At 47.0% G+C, this 18,701-nt stretch overlaps 2 protein-coding genes across 6 annotated transcripts in view; one reads left to right on the top strand and one right to left on the bottom strand.

The window, feature by feature from the left end:
* Positions 1-460: 460 nt before the first annotated feature.
* sart1 (spliceosome associated factor 1, recruiter of U4/U6.U5 tri-snRNP) lies at positions 461-3,218 on the bottom strand. The gene has a single exon (XM_054778131.1). The coding sequence runs from the start codon at positions 2,902-2,904 to the stop codon at positions 601-603; it is 2,304 nt and encodes a 767-aa protein (XP_054634106.1). The 5' UTR covers positions 2,905-3,218; the 3' UTR covers positions 461-600.
* Positions 3,219-3,432: 214 nt separating this feature from the next.
* pcm1 (pericentriolar material 1) overlaps positions 3,433-18,701 on the top strand; it is a 21,922-nt gene continuing 6,653 nt past the window's right edge. For 2 of the 5 annotated variants that reach the window (XM_054778120.1, XM_054778119.1), the window contains exons 1-26: positions 3,433-3,588; positions 4,416-4,526; positions 5,286-5,522; positions 5,595-5,912; positions 7,770-7,940; positions 9,116-9,235; positions 9,707-9,896; positions 9,978-10,087; positions 10,151-10,424; positions 10,506-10,644; positions 11,290-11,493; positions 11,631-11,797; positions 11,887-12,089; positions 12,171-12,319; positions 12,406-12,535; positions 13,930-14,094; positions 14,170-14,345; positions 14,954-15,121; positions 15,191-15,467; positions 15,548-15,693; positions 15,756-15,829; positions 16,562-16,736; positions 16,817-17,094; positions 17,308-17,463; positions 17,602-17,658; positions 17,827-17,999. In XM_054778120.1, the coding sequence (XP_054634095.1) occupies positions 4,431-4,526; positions 5,286-5,522; positions 5,595-5,912; positions 7,770-7,940; positions 9,116-9,235; positions 9,707-9,896; positions 9,978-10,087; positions 10,151-10,424; positions 10,506-10,644; positions 11,290-11,493; positions 11,631-11,797; positions 11,887-12,089; positions 12,171-12,319; positions 12,406-12,535; positions 13,930-14,094; positions 14,170-14,345; positions 14,954-15,121; positions 15,191-15,467; positions 15,548-15,693; positions 15,756-15,829; positions 16,562-16,736; positions 16,817-17,094; positions 17,308-17,463; positions 17,602-17,658; positions 17,827-17,999 (4,353 nt within the window). In that variant the 5' untranslated portion in view covers positions 3,433-3,588; positions 4,416-4,430. Of the gene's footprint in view, positions 3,589-4,415; positions 4,527-5,285; positions 5,523-5,594; positions 5,913-7,769; positions 7,941-9,115; positions 9,236-9,706; positions 9,897-9,977; positions 10,088-10,150; positions 10,645-11,289; positions 11,494-11,630; positions 11,798-11,886; positions 12,090-12,170; positions 12,320-12,405; positions 12,536-13,929; positions 14,095-14,169; positions 14,346-14,953; positions 15,122-15,190; positions 15,468-15,547; positions 15,694-15,755; positions 15,830-16,561; positions 16,737-16,816; positions 17,095-17,307; positions 17,464-17,601; positions 17,659-17,826; positions 18,000-18,701 lie in introns of all 5 variants that reach the window. The other 3 variants (XM_054778118.1, XM_054778117.1, XM_054778121.1) reach the window with 2 other exon arrangements.

Raw genomic sequence — 18,701 nt, 5'->3', positions numbered from 1 at the left:
TGGAAAAAAAAGAGGATTCACAAAAAAGGTTCAACTACATGTCAAACTGCCTGTTAACATATGATTATAGGTTGTAATATAGGTTGCACTATAATATCCAAACAAAATACAACAACTAAATTTGATCAGAGTAAGGTAAATTCAATTCTGTCCAACATACCAGATTAGAGTATGATAAATTCTAATATAATTTCCAAAATACCAGAACTATTTTTAAATTGTCAAACGATTAAATTTAAAATTCAATCTACATATAGAAAACAGCAGCTATAATCTTTTAACATTGGTGATTTGTTTGTACTTTGGAATTAGTCAAAAAAAGGTAAAACTACTGTATTTACTATTACAATAACTTGGTAGATGATAATGTATTTCATGCCATGTAGTAAAAGATATTAAAGGCCTCAGAAATTCGACAATGCTACCACCAGTGATGGCTGCGTGTAAGAATATAATCCATATTAAGATTGTAAACCAAAATGAAGAAAATCAAATCGTTGCATACGTTTATTGAATCATTTGTTTCTATGACAACAAAGCATTTGTCGTGATTTGCAGCAATCACCCGACTTCAAAACACGTGTGCTAAACTGACGGACTCTACTTAGTAATGGTGTTTGCGTTCATGCTCTTGCCGCTGCCGCTGAGTACAATGTACGGCGTTTTCTGAGACTTCTGCTTCTCCTGAAGCAGAGCCACCGTCCCCAATGGCGTGTCGCTGCTGCTCATTTTCTTCAGCAGAGCCTCCTCCTCCAGCTTTTTCATTCTCCTCTCCGTCTTCATCTTCCCCGAGCCTTTCCCGTGGAACCTGTGCGACAGCTGCCTGAAGGCTTCTTTGGGCGTCAGCTTGCGGCCGGACTCGTCCACGTACTCGATCTTGACGTCGGGCTTGTAGCCGTCTTTGTCCTTGAAGTCCTGCGTGAAGCCTCTGTATTCCTCGCGCCGGCTGTACTTGTCGTCGAAGCCCATCTTGTCCTCGATGCAGTAGTTGTCGTTTGGCAGGGCGCCCTTGGTGGCTTTGACACGCGCCACCTTCTGCACCTCTGTTTCCAGCAGTCCTTTGTTCTTACACAGGTGCAAGGCAGCAGCCAGGCCAGAGTTGACGATGGGCTCTTCGTCCAAAATGGTGGCAGAGCCCGTGGCGAAGTCGGGATGTTTCTGTTCCTCGTCCAAGTTGACGGTACTCCACCCGATGTTGTCGTCCATGTCAGAGTTGGAGTCCCCGGCACCTTCTTTCTCCTCCTCTTGCTCAAAGTCCATAATGTCCTCTTGGTCCTCTCTGTTTCCCGACAAGCCGTATGTGGGAATATCGCCCAGAGTTCTGCAAAACTCTGAGGTGGCGTTAAAAACAATGTTGCTCCTCCTCTCTGAGTCGTTGTCGGGGTTGTCCTTAGCGAGCTGCTTGATCTGCTCGGCAATCTTCTCCCCGGAGTCTTTGAGGAGCTGCTTCTGCTTGAGTTTCCTCTGCTTCTCCAGTTGCTTCTGAAGCTCCAGCTCGGCCTCGTCCTCCTCCATGACGCTCGGCTCGGGCGGGGTGAAGTCGTCGTCGTCACTCATCTCCATTTCTGCCGTCCTGACGTCATCGGACGCCTGCGCTACCTCGTGCGGCCACCTGCCGTCCTTCATTTCGCCGCCAGTTTCGTCGTCGTCTTTGCGGCCTCGGCCTCGCGTCCTGGAGCCAAAGTCGGTATTGCGGGTGTCGTCAAGGAGCAAAAAGTCCGCCACGTTGGTCTTGTCCTTCTTTCGGATCTTCTTCACGCGCCGTTTGGTCTTCTTGAAGCCCACCATTTCCTGCGGGCTGTAGTACTCCGATGCAATTGTGAGTGACGGCATCTCCAAGGACTGGGCCTGACTTCTGAGCACCTCTCTCATCACTTGCAGCTCCCGCTCGCGTGTGCCATCGGCAAAGCCCCCCGCGTTCAACCGGAAGCTCTTTTTCTTTTCGCCATCGATCTCCTCGTCGTACTTTGACAGCACAGTGCGCGACTTGAAGGTCACCATGTCTTCCACACTCTCCTCCTCTTCGTAAGGCTTGTAGTCTGGCTTCTTCTTCTTCAACTCCACATTCTTTTCTGCCTTCTCCCTGTCCACCAGACCCACATTTTCCAGCACGTCCTCCTCCTCCTCCAGGACACCTTTGTCCTGCAGTGTGAGGATAACAGTTTGGCCCTCGCCGAAGGAGTCCACCTTGTGCTGTACTTTAAGGCCCTTTAGATCATGGGCCGTGTAGGTGCTGTTCCTAGTTTGTCCAAACTCCTTTTCCACCAAGCTGCTCACGCCAAACTCCTGATCCATCTCCTCCAGGAGTTTGGCTCTCTTCTCCGCCATCTCTTTCTCTTTCGCCGCCTTTCGGTTTTTCTCCACCCAGGCAGTCGTGTCGTCCAGCCAGTCATCCTCGGCCAAGGTCTTGACTTTGCCCAGTTTTTGGTTAAGGAGGCGCTTCTCCTTCATGGCCGCCAGCTTTTCCTTGATGTCCTTCTGCTTCTGGATGAGCGCGGGGTTGATAGTCTCAGCCACCAGCGGCTCCTCCTTTGTTCCCAGCTCCTTCTTATCGTCATTCAGCTCTAGAGGCTTCAGGCCCAGCTTGGCTCGGAGCTTGTTGGTCTCCTCAATGCTGAGGGATGCGTCTCCGCTTGCAGACTGTGCTTGCGTCTCGGTATTCCCCCCCTCATACCCTGGGTCCACTTTCTCCCTCTTCGGGCGTGGCTCTCCGGTGCTCCTCTCTCCTTTGCTGCGGCTCTCACGGCCACTTCTGTCCCTGGACGAAGACCGTTTTCGCCTGTCTTTACTGTCCCGATCTCGGTCCGTATCGCGCTCCTTGCGGCGGTGTTTCTTGTGCTCACGACGGCGCTCCTCTGCCTCCTTGTCGCGGCTCTTTTCCTTGTGTTTCTTGGACGAACCCATGATTATTCTTCTCTGTTGGTTAACTAAATACAAGCGCTTAAACTCTCTCGGATGTGGACGAGTGAGGAAAACACGGCTAGCTCCGCTGTGCTAAAGCACTAGCATGCATGGTGAGCCCAATCAAAACTTTACTCACAAGGCGTGCAGACTCAAAAAGAAGAGTCCGTGTCGTCAAAAAGCGAAACTGTGCAACAACAGATGAGTTGCTGTGTCATTTATATCCGATTTCAAACTGTTTTGTGTTGCCACGATCCGAACGAAGTGCAGACGACACAATGGCGGCGCTGCTTGTCTCCAGCAAGCACTTCCGGTGGTCTCAAATTGATGTGTTGCCACCTCCTGGTCGGCATGAGGACTGTCGTGGAGCGAAGCTTGTCCAATTTGGGACCAACAGATAATTACTATTTCTCAAATTATTTATATATACATATACTTTTAAATAATAAATTAACGTTGTCATCGATAGCTTGTACTCATTTCACTTTGCATTATTCGCTTATGGGATACGAATGTGGCTTGATTTAATGCCCCTGCAGGTTGGCGGTGGTTATACAGGCGCCCACTAAAGGTTGAGTGTGGTGGAAGGAAGCTTGCTGGATTTTGGGACTAACAAATGATTATTTCTCACATGGATTCAGCGAGACGTCCCTGAATTTTTTCAACAGGAATCCAACAGGAGCTACGGTGAGTATTCTATTAATTTCACTTTCGAGTGAATTATACGCGATTTAATTGGTATGAATATTTGAAAGCGCGTGTGACTCGCTGGGTAGCACACGTTTCATGGGTTTATTCGGTCATACCTTTTAATCATTTGCCGAAGTATGCGGTTGCTTCATCTCACTTGTATACCTGATACGAGGAGGCTAATGACAGGAGGCTAGGTAGCGTTAGCTAGGTGCCCCCCCCCCCCAAAGGTGCTCATTTACTGTTGAGTAACTTGCTAAATGAATATAGCATTAACAACATGGCGGCACTGGCGAGGTTGCCATGGCGATTCCCATATAAACTGGCGCTAACGAAGCTAAACGAAAAAGTAGAAAAAAAGTTTTGACATCACAGCGAGCTGGCTGGCTGACTAGCTTGCTAGCATGCTACGCTAACCGGTGCGGTGGCGCTCGAAACCCTTCCAGCATTAGCTAGCTAACATACAAATAGCTAGTGGAGGCTTTGAAGCTCGACTTTCGTAGCCACTCTGATGTTTGATGTTTACGCATTACGCGTGTAAGGTGTTTTCGTGGTAACCGTTTGTGACGCCGCTCGACGAGTGTTGCGTGTTTAAGCGCCGCCTTGCGAAGTAGTCGTGTCCGTGCTCACTTGACAGAAGGGAGTTAATGTGTTTTGAATGCAAACTAACTGAAAACAATGTAGCTAAACTGTGTAGTTAGCCGGAGTTTCAACAGGCAGCAGCAGGAACCGCACTGGTAAAACAACAGTCTTGACAATGTAGTCAAACGTGTTCAGTAATGCTTGTGTATGTGTTGGCCGGCATGTTTTGTTTTTCTTAGCAGACTTAAGCCGGTAACATGGCAACAGGGGGCACTGCTTTGGACGACAGTGCGGACGAGCTGCACAGCTGGACTGCAACCAACGCCAGTCTGGAGGACAGACTCAACAACATGGTAACACACTGATATGGCCCCTTTTACACAGAGGTCTGGCAAAATTGCTACATCAAGAGCCGTGACAAAAGCTACCTGCGTTTATTTGCTGTGCTTTTTACACACAATTTAGCCAACTGACTTCACGGCTTCTTCCCTTCCATATTCTGCCTTCAAAGGTCGGGAAAGGTGGCGTTGTGTTAAGGGGGTTCTAGAAAAGCGAGACAGGTTATGGATTTTGATGCTAACTTGAATCGGCGTACTTGTACGTGAAACCAGACTTTGCAGTTGGGGCGTCTGATTGCGGGAATTGTCGCCGCATCAAGGCGGACGCGCTTGACATGGCGCGAGATTCTGTGTAAAATGCACGGGTGGAATAAATGTTAAGTAGCAATTTTGCAGTGTGAAAGTCACTCTAGCGTTCAAACACAGGCAGTAAGGCCCGTGTTGACTTCACAGGCGGGCTGAGCGGCACCATTTATTCTTGCAGCCAGCATTCCAGCTTCTCAAAGATTGTGTAGCAATGTGTGCAGACGCTGACATCCCATTGAGAAAAGTCAGCCAGGCTGCACCCGTTTCTCAATTACTCTGCGAAATTGGCCATCGCATCAATAAATGTAAGGATTTTTGCATTTGATTAATGGACATTTTATGCACTAACCCGAAAAGCGCACACTCTACGCTAGTAAAATAAGTTAAAAAGGTAAAAAATTGAATTATAAACAATTAAAATGGAATTTGGGGGACAAAAATGAATGAGTAATTGATTTGTTTGCTCAGGCTTGGGGTGCTACACAGCAGCAGCAGAAGGCCAACCGATCCTCGGAGAAGAACAAAAAGAAGCTGCCCGCCGCCGTGGTGGAGAGCCGCCTGACCAACGACATCTCGCCTGACTCCACCCCTTGGAGCGGGCGCCGGAGACCCCTCCAAATCAAATATGCCACCCAGTGGTCTGTGCCAGACCAGACGGAACTGGACAAGATCCATCAGCGGATCAATTTCTCTGACTTGGATGAGGTGGAGAGCACAGCTTCACTGCTAGCTCCGTGACACGCTCTAAGCGGAAATTGGCTTCTTTCTTCCTTTCAGAGCATCGGGAGCGACTCCCAGGGCCGTGTCACCGCCGCCAACAACCAGCGGCAACTGGCAGCTGAGAACAAGAAGCCCTACAACTTCCTGCCGCTGCACGTCAACACTAACAAGAGCAAGGAGCTGCTCCCGCCTGCCGCCTCTGCCGCCCCGCCCACTCCGGCCGTCTCCAAGGAAAGCAAGAAAGCGAGCCCGACACAGAGGGATGCGGCGAACCCCAACGCCACGGCAGCGAGGCTCATGTGTGGCGGCGCCGAAAGGGGTCCAGCTGCACACGCCGACTACGAGGGAGGAGGAACCGACATTGAAATTGGCCTGGTAAAGCCTTTCTCACACTGTTTGAATGAGCTGCTGCTGTGAAGTTGGCAAGTACTTTGTGGAGTGGAGCAGTCAAAGGGAGGGAGCAGGTTTCATTATGTCGTACGTCCGAGGGCATCGTCCCTGTTGCCTTTCGTTTGCGGCCAAGGGAAGACAAAAAAGCCCTTCACCTTTTACTTTGCTTTAACAAAAATGGACGAATTCCAGGGTTTTCGCTACACGTCATGATCTTGCCGCAGTCTTGTAACAAAATCAAAGCCGCCACACTTCTAAAATTAGTATTTTTAAAAAACTTGAAAACAATTTTAAAGTAATACATCGTATGACTGTATATGTATGCTATATAGATGATTATTTACACACACATTCACCACAATTAGTTTGAGAAGAAGTTAAAATATCATAAAAATGTTGAATCGCGCTTTATTTTGATAAGCGTGCACCGGAATCACCTGTCTGTCCTGTTGGAAGTTGCACATGTGTCCAGATAAAAGTGACACGTCATGTGTTGACGTTGGCTTTGTTTCTCACTGTCGGGGTGATTAAAAATAGCCTGTAAAATATGTAGTCATGTGACGAGAGCTTGTCGCGGGCTCACGTTGTCAGTCTTATTCTGCTCTCTGGCATTTTTGTTTACACATTTTGCCTGGCTCTCGCTGTCGCTAGCTAGTTCGTCTTTGTCCCACAGGTGAGCGACACACGTTCATGTGAGACTTGACAAGTGCTCTCAGCAACTTTACCGTGAAATGAGCAGTTTTGCGATGTTCTCGGTTCATGTTCTGCTGGTAAGTCATAAAAATTATTTGTCATGATTAAAAAAATAAATAAATGCAGGCGCAGACCACCACCACTGCTTCAAAAAAAATCCGAGGGGAAAACCTGGATACGGAGCGCGTGCGACAGTGGTTTTGCCGGCAGCCCAGACTTTCGTGTTGTTTAAGAGATGCACTGGTAAGCGGTTGCTAGTCCTGCGGTGCCTCACGCGTGTCTCTAAAGCCATTCATTCATCTGAGGATTTCTGGCAGATTCTTCCCGTCCGGGAGGCTGCTGCTGATGCAACCGCATCTCGCGCTTGTCAAACCGGATTTCCGGTCGCATCAGTTTATCCTTCACAACCCGAGTCAGAACGCAGTCAGGATGCATTCACGGACTTGAGGCCAGTATTTAAAAAATGCACATTTCCCCTACTTTAGTGTTAAAATAACAACAAAAACACAACAAGGAGGCCAAAGAGCCGCACGTTGCCGACCCTTAGTGTAGGCTAAAATAGTTTGCAACTTACACCCATTTGTCTGCTATCTGTGATTTTGATTTGGGCTCATGTCAAAGTACAACTTTTGGTTTTTGCCAAGTATCTCTGTTACTCAAGTTTATCACTGTTGGCAAAATCAATCCAACACTCTACTTGGGACAACACATGAAGATGAGATCTGACTGCATTGAATGCTTCCTTCTCACCTTCTCCACGTGATATTGGAGGCTCCACTACCATAAAACGATAGATAGGCAGTAAGGGAGCATCCATCATGTTCTGGCCCGAGCACCAACCTTTTAAAAAGCCTGACCAGCCAATTTGGCCCATACTGATTTTAAAAAACAAAACAAAACAAAAAAAACTACAGTGTGGAAGATGACTTGATTCTAGAACCCACTCCAAAGTAGGCTGAATGTGGCCCGTATTTAGGCCAGTTTATAAATACTCTTCTCTCAGTAGATTTGCGCACAGTCCCCGTTTCTGTCCTCGCTCTAGCCCAGTCTGCTCAGTGGTCGCTAACGGTAGTCCCACGCTTGTGATGCTCTTTTAAACCACCCATTCTTAACCCACCTTACCCCCGTTTCTCGTGGACGACCACGCAGTTGGTGAGCAAGCTGGTGCAGGTTCGCGAGTACATCAGCAAGGCCAGCTCCATGCGCGATGACCTGGTGGAGAAGAACGATGTGCCCGCCAACGTGGAGCGCCTCTCTCATCTCATCGAGCACCTCAAGGAGCAGGAGAAATCCTACTTGCGATTCCTTAAGAAAATGCTGGTGAGTCTTTTATCTTTGTCTGCTGGTGGTCACTGAATCATTACGGCAGGTCCCCGCACATTCGCGACCCCGCAAATTTTTGGTAAAAAAATGACTTGTTCTCCAAAAATAGTTTTTTTTTTTTTCTGCAGAAAACACATTTTGTTCAACACGCAGCCGTATGCAAAAGTTCGGGCACCCCTGATCATTTCCTCCATTTTTCAAGCCGATTCAAACCATTCAAGCATCAAATCGTTCAGCTCGTTTGGAATAAAAAAAATTCCAAAAAATTTTAAACTTCCACTATTTGCACATTTCTCAACCGAGTCTTAAAATTTCTGGTACACTGCGCTGTCATGACACGTGTTAGCATGCTAGCAATTTGTGTGTTGGCATTGCTAGCATGCTAACATTAGCATAGTAGCATTTTTTTGGCCATTTTCATAGGTAGACACTTATACACTTAGCATTAACATGCTAGGTGTTAGCATGTTAACATTAACTTGCAGTAGGAGCATTTTTATTAATAACATTGGCAGACACTGAGCGCTATGATACTAAGGTTAGCATGCTAATGTTAACATTGTTAACATGCTAACATTATCATAGCATTTTCTGCCACTTTTATGAGTAATAATAAGCGCTATGATGCTAAGCTTAGCATGCTAATGTTAACATTGTTAACATGCTAACATTATCATAGCATTTTCTGCCACTTTTATGAGTAATAATATACGCAGACATTTAGTGCTACCATACTAGGTGTGGCATGCTAATGTTAACATGCTAATGTTAGTATACTAGCCTTTTTAGCTGTTTTTACATGTACAACTTTACAGAAACACAATGTGAAATTTCAGGACATTTCCGCATCATTTCAGAACGGCTACGACACTCGCGCCTTTCCTGCCGCCGACAGTCAAAAATAGACATTTTTATGGACATATCAATTACGCCCAGATTTTTGCCACGGGAACAACCCCAGTGAAAGGTGGGGGTCTACTGAAATACAAGATTGTAAACCTGGCTAGCACATGTATTACTGATGCCTGACAGTGCACTGTGTCTATAACATGTCGACCATTGGTCACGCATCATCTCATCATCTGCTGATTAAAATTAGCACAGGCACCGTCGTCCGTGGTACTTTTAAGGACGCCTTGCGTCATTGGTTGTCCTCTGTGCTGATGCGACAGGCTCGGGAGAATGAGGACGACGACGTTGGGACCCAGGACTCTGCAGTGGGCTCTGGTTCTTTGGTAGAGAGCACTTCCCTGAACGCCGACGTGAGGTCTTCAGATGTTTCAAATGCAGTGGTATGGTTGGCTATACAATACAGTAGTATTTTTTTTTCTTATACAAACGTGCCTTGGTTAATGTTCCGGAAGGTTCGACTCTAACCAAAGCAAATTTTCCCACAGAAAATAATTTAAATCCAATTCTTTCCAGACACCCAAAAATCTGAACACAAAATACATGTTGATGATGCAAAAACATTTACAAATGGACAACTGAACATTGAACATCACCTTTACCTAGATTTGTAAAGAGGGAGGGGAAGGAGAGGAGATTGTTTGTAGGGCAGTCCCTTTTTTTTTTTTTTTTTTAACTCTTGCCGCAATCATTCTATGAAAATGTATGCAGAGTGACGTTTAAGATTGTTATTTTGAACGCTAAACAGGCGGGTGAATGCAAGCCAAGGCAAAATTTGAGCAAAAATGTTGGATGTTAACCAAAAAAGGTGCTAACCGGGGCAGACGTACCGTTGTGTGTGATATTTATTGTAGGGCAGTTGGCCTGAAGCAACTATGCGAGACCAGAAGGAAGAGCTGGAGAACTTCCGCAAGCAGCACGAGCTGCTGAAGAAGATGCTGGAGCAGCAGGAGCAGCTGAGGGCCCTGCAGGGCCGCCAGGAGGCGCTGCTGGCCATGCAGCACAGTGCAGAGCACGCACTCGCAGTGATTGAGGACGCAGCAGGTGCACATTTGTCCCACCCTGTTTGTGTGCAGTGGCTACCGGTTGACACATACTGGCCGGTGTTTGTGTGCAACTCCACAGTTGTCACGGAAGCCACCGGCAGCGTGTCGGGCCTGAGCATCACTTCAGAGCTCAACGACGAGTTGAACGATTTGATCCAGCGTTACAACAACCAACTGCGGGACTCACAGGTATGCCACAATGTGTGTCTTTTTTTTTTTTTTGTATACAATCTTGTTGTTTTTGCGCAATAGACTAATTCAGTCCCAGACAACCGTCGCCAGGCAGAGAGCCTCTCCCTCTCCAGAGAAGTGAGCTGGTCCAGGACTCCCCAGCCTTTCGGCCCACCTCAACACAGGCCGGTCCTGCACTCGGCCTCTGGTCCGCACACTGGCCTCGACGTGGGGCCGACGGCTGCCAGCGTGAAACTCACCCACCTCCAAGAGCTCCAGGACAAGAAGGAAACGATGGACAAGATCCTGCACGAGCTGCACTCCCTCAGAGACCAGACTCTCAACAACAACCACTGTAAGGATGTTTCTGATGACGTTATTCCACTGACCCGACTTGTAGCAGCGCTGCTTAAACGGCACGCGGTTGCATTTCCAGGCGGTGGCTTCTCAGCGCAGCGCAGTTTGAGTACTGGAGGATCTTCAGACTGCCCATCGAACGGAGCTGCAGCCGCTGCTTCCTTTCACCCGTCGCTCACGCAACACGATGACAGTTCCAACCCTGTGGACAAACTCAGGTGAACACACGAAAACCCACACTGACCTCTAACTCTAACCAGCTGAAGAGGGATAGAGGAAAAAGTGTTTGCTCCCTTCCTGATTTCTTATTTTTTTGCATGTTGGTCACACTTAAATGTTTCAGATCATCACTTTTTGCAGGGCCGTGGATCTTTGGATTTTTTTTCTCCCCTAATAATAAAAAGTTTAATTTAAAAACTGCATTTTGTTTTCATTTGTGTTGTCCTTGATTAAATTTGTTTGATGATCTAGAACATTTAAGTGTGACAAACATGCAAAAATAAGAAATCAGGAACGGGGCAAACACTTTCTTCACACCACTGTATCTGCATGTTAACAATGCTAACATGCTAATGTTAGCATGCAACACCCAGGATGGTAGAGCTAAGTGTCTGCGTATGTTAATATGTATGAAAATTTCAAAAAAATGCTGCTGTGCTTTTAGCATTAACATGATGGCAGCACTAATGTTAGTATACTAAACCTAGCAGTGCCAATGAAAATGGCTAAAAATGCTACTATGCTAATGTTAGCGTTGCTCTTAATGTCATACATTTTCTTTCATGAAAATGGCGAAAATGCTACTATGCAAATTTTAGCATTGCTCTTAATGTCGTACATTTTTTGATTCTGTGCACTAACAGGAAGCTGAAGGAGGTCCACAAACGTTTAAATGAGCTTCGGGAATTGGTGCAGTACTTTCAGCAGACCTCTGACATGATGGTGGATGCGGTCAATGAAAACGTGAAGGAGGACGATGAGGAAGAGGAGGAGACTGAGGACGGCTCCATGCTTGAGGCTATGTTTGACTCTGAACAAGAGAACCGCCAGCCGCTGACCAACATCAGGTTAGGCTTTACTTTTACAACACTTACCAGTGGTGTGGAAAACCAGGGACGTTTTCTCAACGTCACTGCGCTCGGGTTTCACCCAGAGAGTGGTGTCTGATTGCAGATGTAACCATCTCGTCTGTTCACGTGCTTAGAAACCCACAGCGCGGTGGGAACTGGAGCGACTTGAACTGCCACGGCAACCGCCGCGGCGTCTCAGGTAGCGCCACCAACACCCGCAGCAGCAGACTTAACACAGAGTGTGAGATCAACAACCAGTCAGCGGCCAACCTCCGCAGCTTTAACGGCCCTTCAACCATTGGTATGTCTCATAATCCCACATCACACTAGCAATGTACCTTCTGAACCACAATGTTTGTGTAACTTGTTGTGCTTTTCACTCTGCCAAAGAGTGTCAGTACAACAGGGACACCCCCTACAACTGGGTGAAGGATGAGGACGGTCTTAATAATGACGTGGGTCCAGACGAAGAGGCGTCAGGGTCTCGCTCGAGCAGCAGCCTCGCCAACGGCGCCGCTTTCTCTCAAGAGGTTCACCAGCACAAAGCCAAGCAGAAGCTCCGTCATCTGCAGGAGCTCGTAGCCATGGTTCAGGTGGGGACTTGATGAGTTGGTCGACAGAAGTGGAACCAACTTGAATGGGTTCCGCCTTGTTGTTTTTCTCCTCGTGTACAGAGTGATGACACAGACACCACAACAGCCAATGAGGAGGAAGTTCAACACCAGCAGCAGAATAACGTGAGAGTCTTTCCGGAGGGGCCGACGGAAGCTGCACCCACACAGGATCCCAGGGCATCGGACGGCGCTCTTTACTGCAAGGCCAGGTATAGCTTACCTTTCTAGCCAGGTTCCGCCAGATGAGCTGTAGAGACGTATATTCCTACTGAGCCGTCTTCATGTGACCCAACAGGGAGAAGATATACAAAGAGAAGCTTCGTCAGCAGAAGCAGGCGCTCAAACAGGTTCATGAGGAGAGTCGGATGCTTCGTGAAATCCAGGTCAAGATCCAGGATCTGCAGTTGACTTGCCCTGACCTGCAGGTATCCTCAACTAGAGCCCGACCCATAAGGGATTTTTGGGGCTGAAAAAAGCAGATATCCGATATAGATTAAGACCTGAGGAGACTGAATAGCATGACAACAGGGCGCCAGAAGCCAGTTGAGACTGAACTAGCATGGCTACGAATGATAACACAGTAACATGGAGAATCAGCACCTCCAAGTCCATGGTTCACTCGGAAGAGGGTCGATTGCCGTCTCTTGGTCGCGGATGAGCGCCTGCCCCAAGCGGATGAGTTCAAGTACCTCGGGGTCTTGTTCACGAGTGAGGGAAGGATGAAGGCAAGACAGGCAAATTGGTGCGGCGTCTGCAGTTGTGTGGACTCAGCATTGGTCATCCGAAAGGTCTACATTCCCACCCTCACCTATGGTCATGAGCTTTGGGTAGAGACTGAAAGGACAAGATGGCAGTACAAGCGACCCAAATGAGTTTTGTCTGTAGGGTGAAAGGTGAGAAGCACTGTCATCCAGGAGAAACTCTTGAGTGGAAGCGCTGCTCCTCTGCATTTAAAGGAGCCAGATAAGGTGGCTCGGGCATTTGGTCAGGATGCCTCTCGGACATCTCCCTGGGGAGGAGTACAGGGCACTTCCGACCGGTATGGCCTCCGGGAAGACCCAGGACATGTGGGAGAGACTGTCTCTCCACTGGCCTGGGAACTCCTGAGCTCCACGTCCGTAACTCCGTGCAATGCACATCTGAAAGCTTTAAAAAAAAAATACATGATAAAAACCCTCTACAATGCAACCCAGCCCCTGACCAACGGAGCCAAGAAGGCAGAGCTTGGACACCCTCTCCTTCCTGGCAAAGCACACATGGGTGTCCAAAGTGTGGCGCAGAGGCCATCTGTGGAACGTGGCTCATGGCAGAAATAAACAAAAACCCAGCAAAAATGGGAACATAGAGTAAAAGGCATAATGGGAGCTAAAAAAAACCCCTGTATTACGTAACAGTGGTTTATTTGGTCTCAAAAAACGTTATCTTTTGAGCGTCAATTTGTGGGACAATAAGTATTTCAAAACCTGTGTTGTTTTTTGACTCTGTTAAATAAAAAAAGTCACATTTTTTCATTGAACCTTTCTTAAAATTCACGTTAAAATCTCGTCATAGTCTCGTGGGCCCAATCTCATCGTGCATCGTTTGGTGAGTTAGGCGTCTCTTGACACCCCTGGCGATACAAGAAATGAGAGCATTGATCAACACAGGATGGACATGAACACAGTAGTTCATACAGTATCTCTTACATATTCACCAGTGTTGATTCATCTGTGATACGTCATAATTGGCCCGATTCAACATTACAGCATGTCTACCAATACACTGTAGCCCACTGGAGTTTCTGCTGAGGTGGTTCCAAATGTTGTTTGACCTGTTTCAGTCCTCACTGTCCAGCCAAGTGAGCGAGCAAGGTTTGCCGTGGAAGATTCCGGCTGCAGCTTCGACCCCGGCCGTCGGGCAGCCATCCTCCTCGTCTGCGGCCAGTCCGGCCGTGCTCAAGGCCAGCGCGCCGGAAGCCGCCGCTACTGCAGTAGCCAACAACAAGGTTAGGGAGACGCAAACATACACTTTTTTTTTTTTTTTTTTTTTGACAATCCAAAACTGCACTTGCATTTTCCAGCAGCTCTGGTCGGAGATGCGTCGCCACCAGATGCTACGAGAAGAGCTGCGGCAGCGGCGGAAGCACCTGGAGACCCTGATGGCCGAAAATCAGAGACGCAGCGGCCTCGCCGACTCCCCCTGCAGGACAGATGACAAAGCGAGTTCCTCCGAGCCCGTTGGCAGCCGGGATGAAAGGTGTTATGCAGTTATTGAAGCAGCAATGTTCATTATTAGTCTCCCCCTTTCCTCGCATTCCTGAGGGCCTTTTAAACATGCATGAAAACTCACCAAAGTTTGCAATCGCATCAGGCCCCTAAAATTGACTCAGAAGCGCCCCCATACATGTTTTAAAAATTAGCCTCTGCCACCAGTTTCACGGATTGTCTCGAAATTTGATGGGGACGTCTGTCATGACAGCACACACTGAAAAGTCAAGAATCCATGGTTGAAAACAAACAGCAAATTGGCCATTTTGGATGAAAACCAGGGGTTGTGCTTTCATGAGGCTCCACTGAGTCAGACCTGTGTAATAATTGGTCCGTATGATGAAAATGACTCCCCAAAGAAATCTATTCGTCCTTTCCTTATTAATGGTAGTGCCGCCTAGTCGCTGTACAACCATCGATTTGCGTACACCCTAATGAGTGTGGAGATGCAAGGGCCCGTTTATCACCTCATGCAGCTTTACAATTTTTGTTTACAGACATTGTTTTCTAGTTTTGGAGTTATTAAAATTTTTGTTAGTAGCTGTTATATCTAGCTGCTAAAACAGTCTCTTACAAACTAATTGTTGGTGCCATTAGGACAATGGCCAGCTGGGGGTCCACTCCCTGCAACATGGACGTGGATGAGGATGATGACTATCACTCTGAGCACACGGTGGAGGAAGACAACAGCTCTTTGGATGACAGCCACATGTTTTCCCCGGGCAGGATTCAGACCACCTACACCAAGAGGAAGAATCACGAATGGTAAGTTATTACGACCATTATTTGTCTTTCTTTCATGATAATTGGCTCCTAATGTCTTTGTGTCCTCAGTAACCCAAAGCCCCCACCAGCCTTTTCCTGTGAGGCCACTGGCCCGCATCCGTCCCCTCATGTCAAGGCGAAGACCAAACAGCAGCATCCACCGCCCAGAAGTTGCAATCAGTCTGCGAGCCAGCCTGCAGGTACAAGGCGTCAGGAGAACCTGTGCTGGGCTGCTGATCTCTCCGTCGCTGAGGGCTCCACCCATTGGCAGGAGCAGATCAGCCAGCTGCAGCGACAACTGGACTTCAGCACCAACATGTGTCAAACGCTTATGCAGGACCAGCAGGTGGATTTTCAGATTAAATGCATGCGCAGACCAGAGCTGAATCAGAGCTAAACATGGGTCCTTCTGCCTCATTTTACTAGATGCTGTCTTACATGTTGCAAGGCCTGATGAGGGGTCCGTACAGCATGGTGTCCAGCAACCTGTCGTCACCGCAGGTCCACCTGGTTATGCACCAGCTTAACCAGTGTTACACACAACTGGCTTGGCAGCAAAACAATGTACAAAGGTAAAAAAAAAAATGTAACGTCAACCCACTGCATGTTTTTTTTAATAAACGTTCTCTTTTAGACTGAAACAAGTGCTGAATGAGCTCCTGCAGCAGCAGCAGTTGGGAACACAACATGCATCCTCTTCAGCCCCAGGTTAGAAGACAAAGGGGGGTTGTTTCTTTCACTTTATTATGCATAAACACCAACTCAATAACCTATACAGTAAGCTAGGAGGGAGAACAATAGAATACTTTTTAAAATAGAATCATTTAATGTCATTATTAGTTATTGTAATGTTGGTTTTGTGTTTTTTTTTCCCCAACAAAACGAGGTCAAAGTGATGTTAAATGTTTAGTTGTCTGTTCGTTAGTCATTTGTAATTATTTTTGCATCATTTTCTGCATTGAAACTATATTTGTCATCTACAACATGCGTTTTGTGTTAACATTTTTGGGTGCATGGAGTGGATTACAGTAATTGGATTTGCATTTTTTTCTATGGGAACATTTTCTTTGGTTAATTTTGGTTTGGTTCTGACCTTCTGGAACAGATTAACGACGTTAACGAAGGCACCACTGTAGTGTCATTAATAGTAGCCATGCCATTGTTCACAGGCTGATTGGCTTCTGGCTGCCCTGTTTAGATCTCCCCCTATTCACAACTCTACTAAAAACATCAATAAGTTAGGAAAGCCCGTTTGAAAAGTCACGTTTGAACATTTCTGTCATACCAGTGTAAAAAAAAAAAAAAAGCTACTTGGGAAGGTGAGTTGCTTCTCATAAAGACCCAAGTGATTCTGGGGAACAGCAGCCTTGATAGTTTAAGCAGAGGGTTATTCACTAAAAAATCGCCAAAGGTAATATTTTTTCCTCTGTCACACTGCAGGATTTCACCCCTTTCCTCTCTTCCCCATGGGCGAGTTCTCTCAGAGCGCAGCAAGTCATGCCAGCCCGGACCAGCACAAGCAGCATTTAGACCCCAGCACCTCCATGAAGACAGAGTACATGAGTTTCCCTCCTCCACTGCAGCGCTCGCCTCTAAACATGGCGACAGACGGACGGTATGCCTCGTCATTATGTGCTTTAAAAAAATAACATACTGTATATATACCTATATGATGTACATATGTGGCCCCGTCAGACCTGCAGCGTGGCCTAACCACACCGTCCTGCGTCATCCACCTCAAACGCCTCCATTGGTCTCGCCCCGCCGCTGCAACCAGTCTCCGGTGGAGTGCGGCCTGGCCTCGGAGGGAAGCATCAGCAGCTTGCCTGATCGAATGGATCCCACCACCATCACAAAGACCTTCAAAGCTGGACGCAAGGCCTCCGCCCAAGCCAACTTGGCCTCACGAAGCAAGACGCCTCTTTCTAAGAGTCGGCGCAGGAGGGGCAAAGGAATCAGCAAAAACAACGAAGGTATCCAGCCAGTAATTACAGTATCTACTTTTCAGTGAAGGGACCTTGGAATTGTCTTGACTTTTCCCCCTTATACGGCACCCCCTTGGCCAAAGGGACTCAGCATAAGTAATAAAGTATAATGAATCCATGTGATCGGTATTGGAACTGGCAGCATAAAACCCTGATGAGAGCATCTCTAATTGTAACACATTTTGCATTTTTTAAAATCAGGTAAAGAGAGTGACAGCCTCAGCAGCACCGCCGACTTTGACCAGGAGAGGGCAGTCTCGTCCCGCCACAAAGATCAGCATCTGTTGGACAAACTCACGCAGGAGAAGCTGGACAGCAAGGCTAAGCTTGGGAACAAACCAAATGACCTCTCTTCTGGTATGACGACAAGCCGTCTTAGCTGTCCATCACCCCTTTGAACCTTTTTGCTCTTTGTGGTTCATCACAATTCTAACATTTTGATTTGCACATTTGCCATTTAATTTTGAGTTAATTGTTCATTTATCCTACTGACAGCTTATGCTTGGAGAACACCCTTCCTCTCTAACAGAATTGCATGCACAGAAGCAGCAGGTAAATTCACCATGCACCTCCATGCTTTGTGTCTGTTTTTTTGTTTTTGTCCTCACATCCCCAAAACATCCCGCCCATGCACACATCCCACGTCTTACCTGCTTTATTGTCAACGCACTGGCTTTAACGTGGACACAGTACCAGGATATCATGTCTCCAAACTTGCAGATGCAAGCAGCGACTTCTCCCTCTTTGAGGCTCTGAGGGAGACCATCTACTCCGAGGTGGCAACCCTGATATCCCAGAATGAGTCCCGGCCTCACTTTCTCATCGAGCTCTTCCACGAGCTGCAGCTGCTCAATACAGACTATCTGAGGCAGAGGGCGCTCTATTCCCTGCAGGTTAGTACATTAATATGTTCATCTGTTAGCCTTGTACTGTGTCGTTGGGCGAATTGGTGTGGCCGACTAACTGTGCATTTTGGATTTTTTTATCGAGTGCGACAGCCAAATAACCCACCAAGGGTCCAAAGAAAGTTGCAAGTGCCAGTAATTTGATGCAGAAGATGACACTATTGAATTCAATCTCGCCAGGATGTACAGGAAGTCTGCATTGGGAAGAAGTTGCATCCATTCCTCATTTATTATGTGGCTTTGTGTTCTGCATGTGAAAATGGTTTTATTCTTTATAAAATATACTTTTGTTCATCATCTCCTGGATTAAAAAAACAAAACAAAAACTAGGGATGCTCTGATTGATCGGCCACCAGACAATTTCTGTAAAAAAAACGTATATGCCGGTAAATGCATTTCAAAGAAAAAAATAAAAGGAGTGTACAATTGAAATTTTGCCAGTCATAAATAAAACACAATGCTTGACAGCTCTAATGGTGATGAAAGTTGGACACCCCTGCAACCTGGACACTAGTTTATTTCCCATGTGTTTGTATTACTCCAAAACGTGCATCAAATTGAACTGTCGAAGAGTACAAAAATCCTTTCACTCACACACACATAAAAAACTCCAGCCAAATGTTTATTTTTTTTAATAATTACCCAATTGTCAGGGACCTTTTGGAATTGTCCAACGGCAGCCCTGGCCCA

The sequence above is a fragment of the Dunckerocampus dactyliophorus genome, chromosome 6 (assembly GCF_027744805.1).
Source record: "Dunckerocampus dactyliophorus isolate RoL2022-P2 chromosome 6, RoL_Ddac_1.1, whole genome shotgun sequence".
Lineage (NCBI taxonomy): Eukaryota > Metazoa > Chordata > Actinopteri > Syngnathiformes > Syngnathidae > Dunckerocampus > Dunckerocampus dactyliophorus.
Note: the sequence above shows the minus strand (reverse complement) of the source record. Positions and strands in the feature narration are given on the sequence as shown.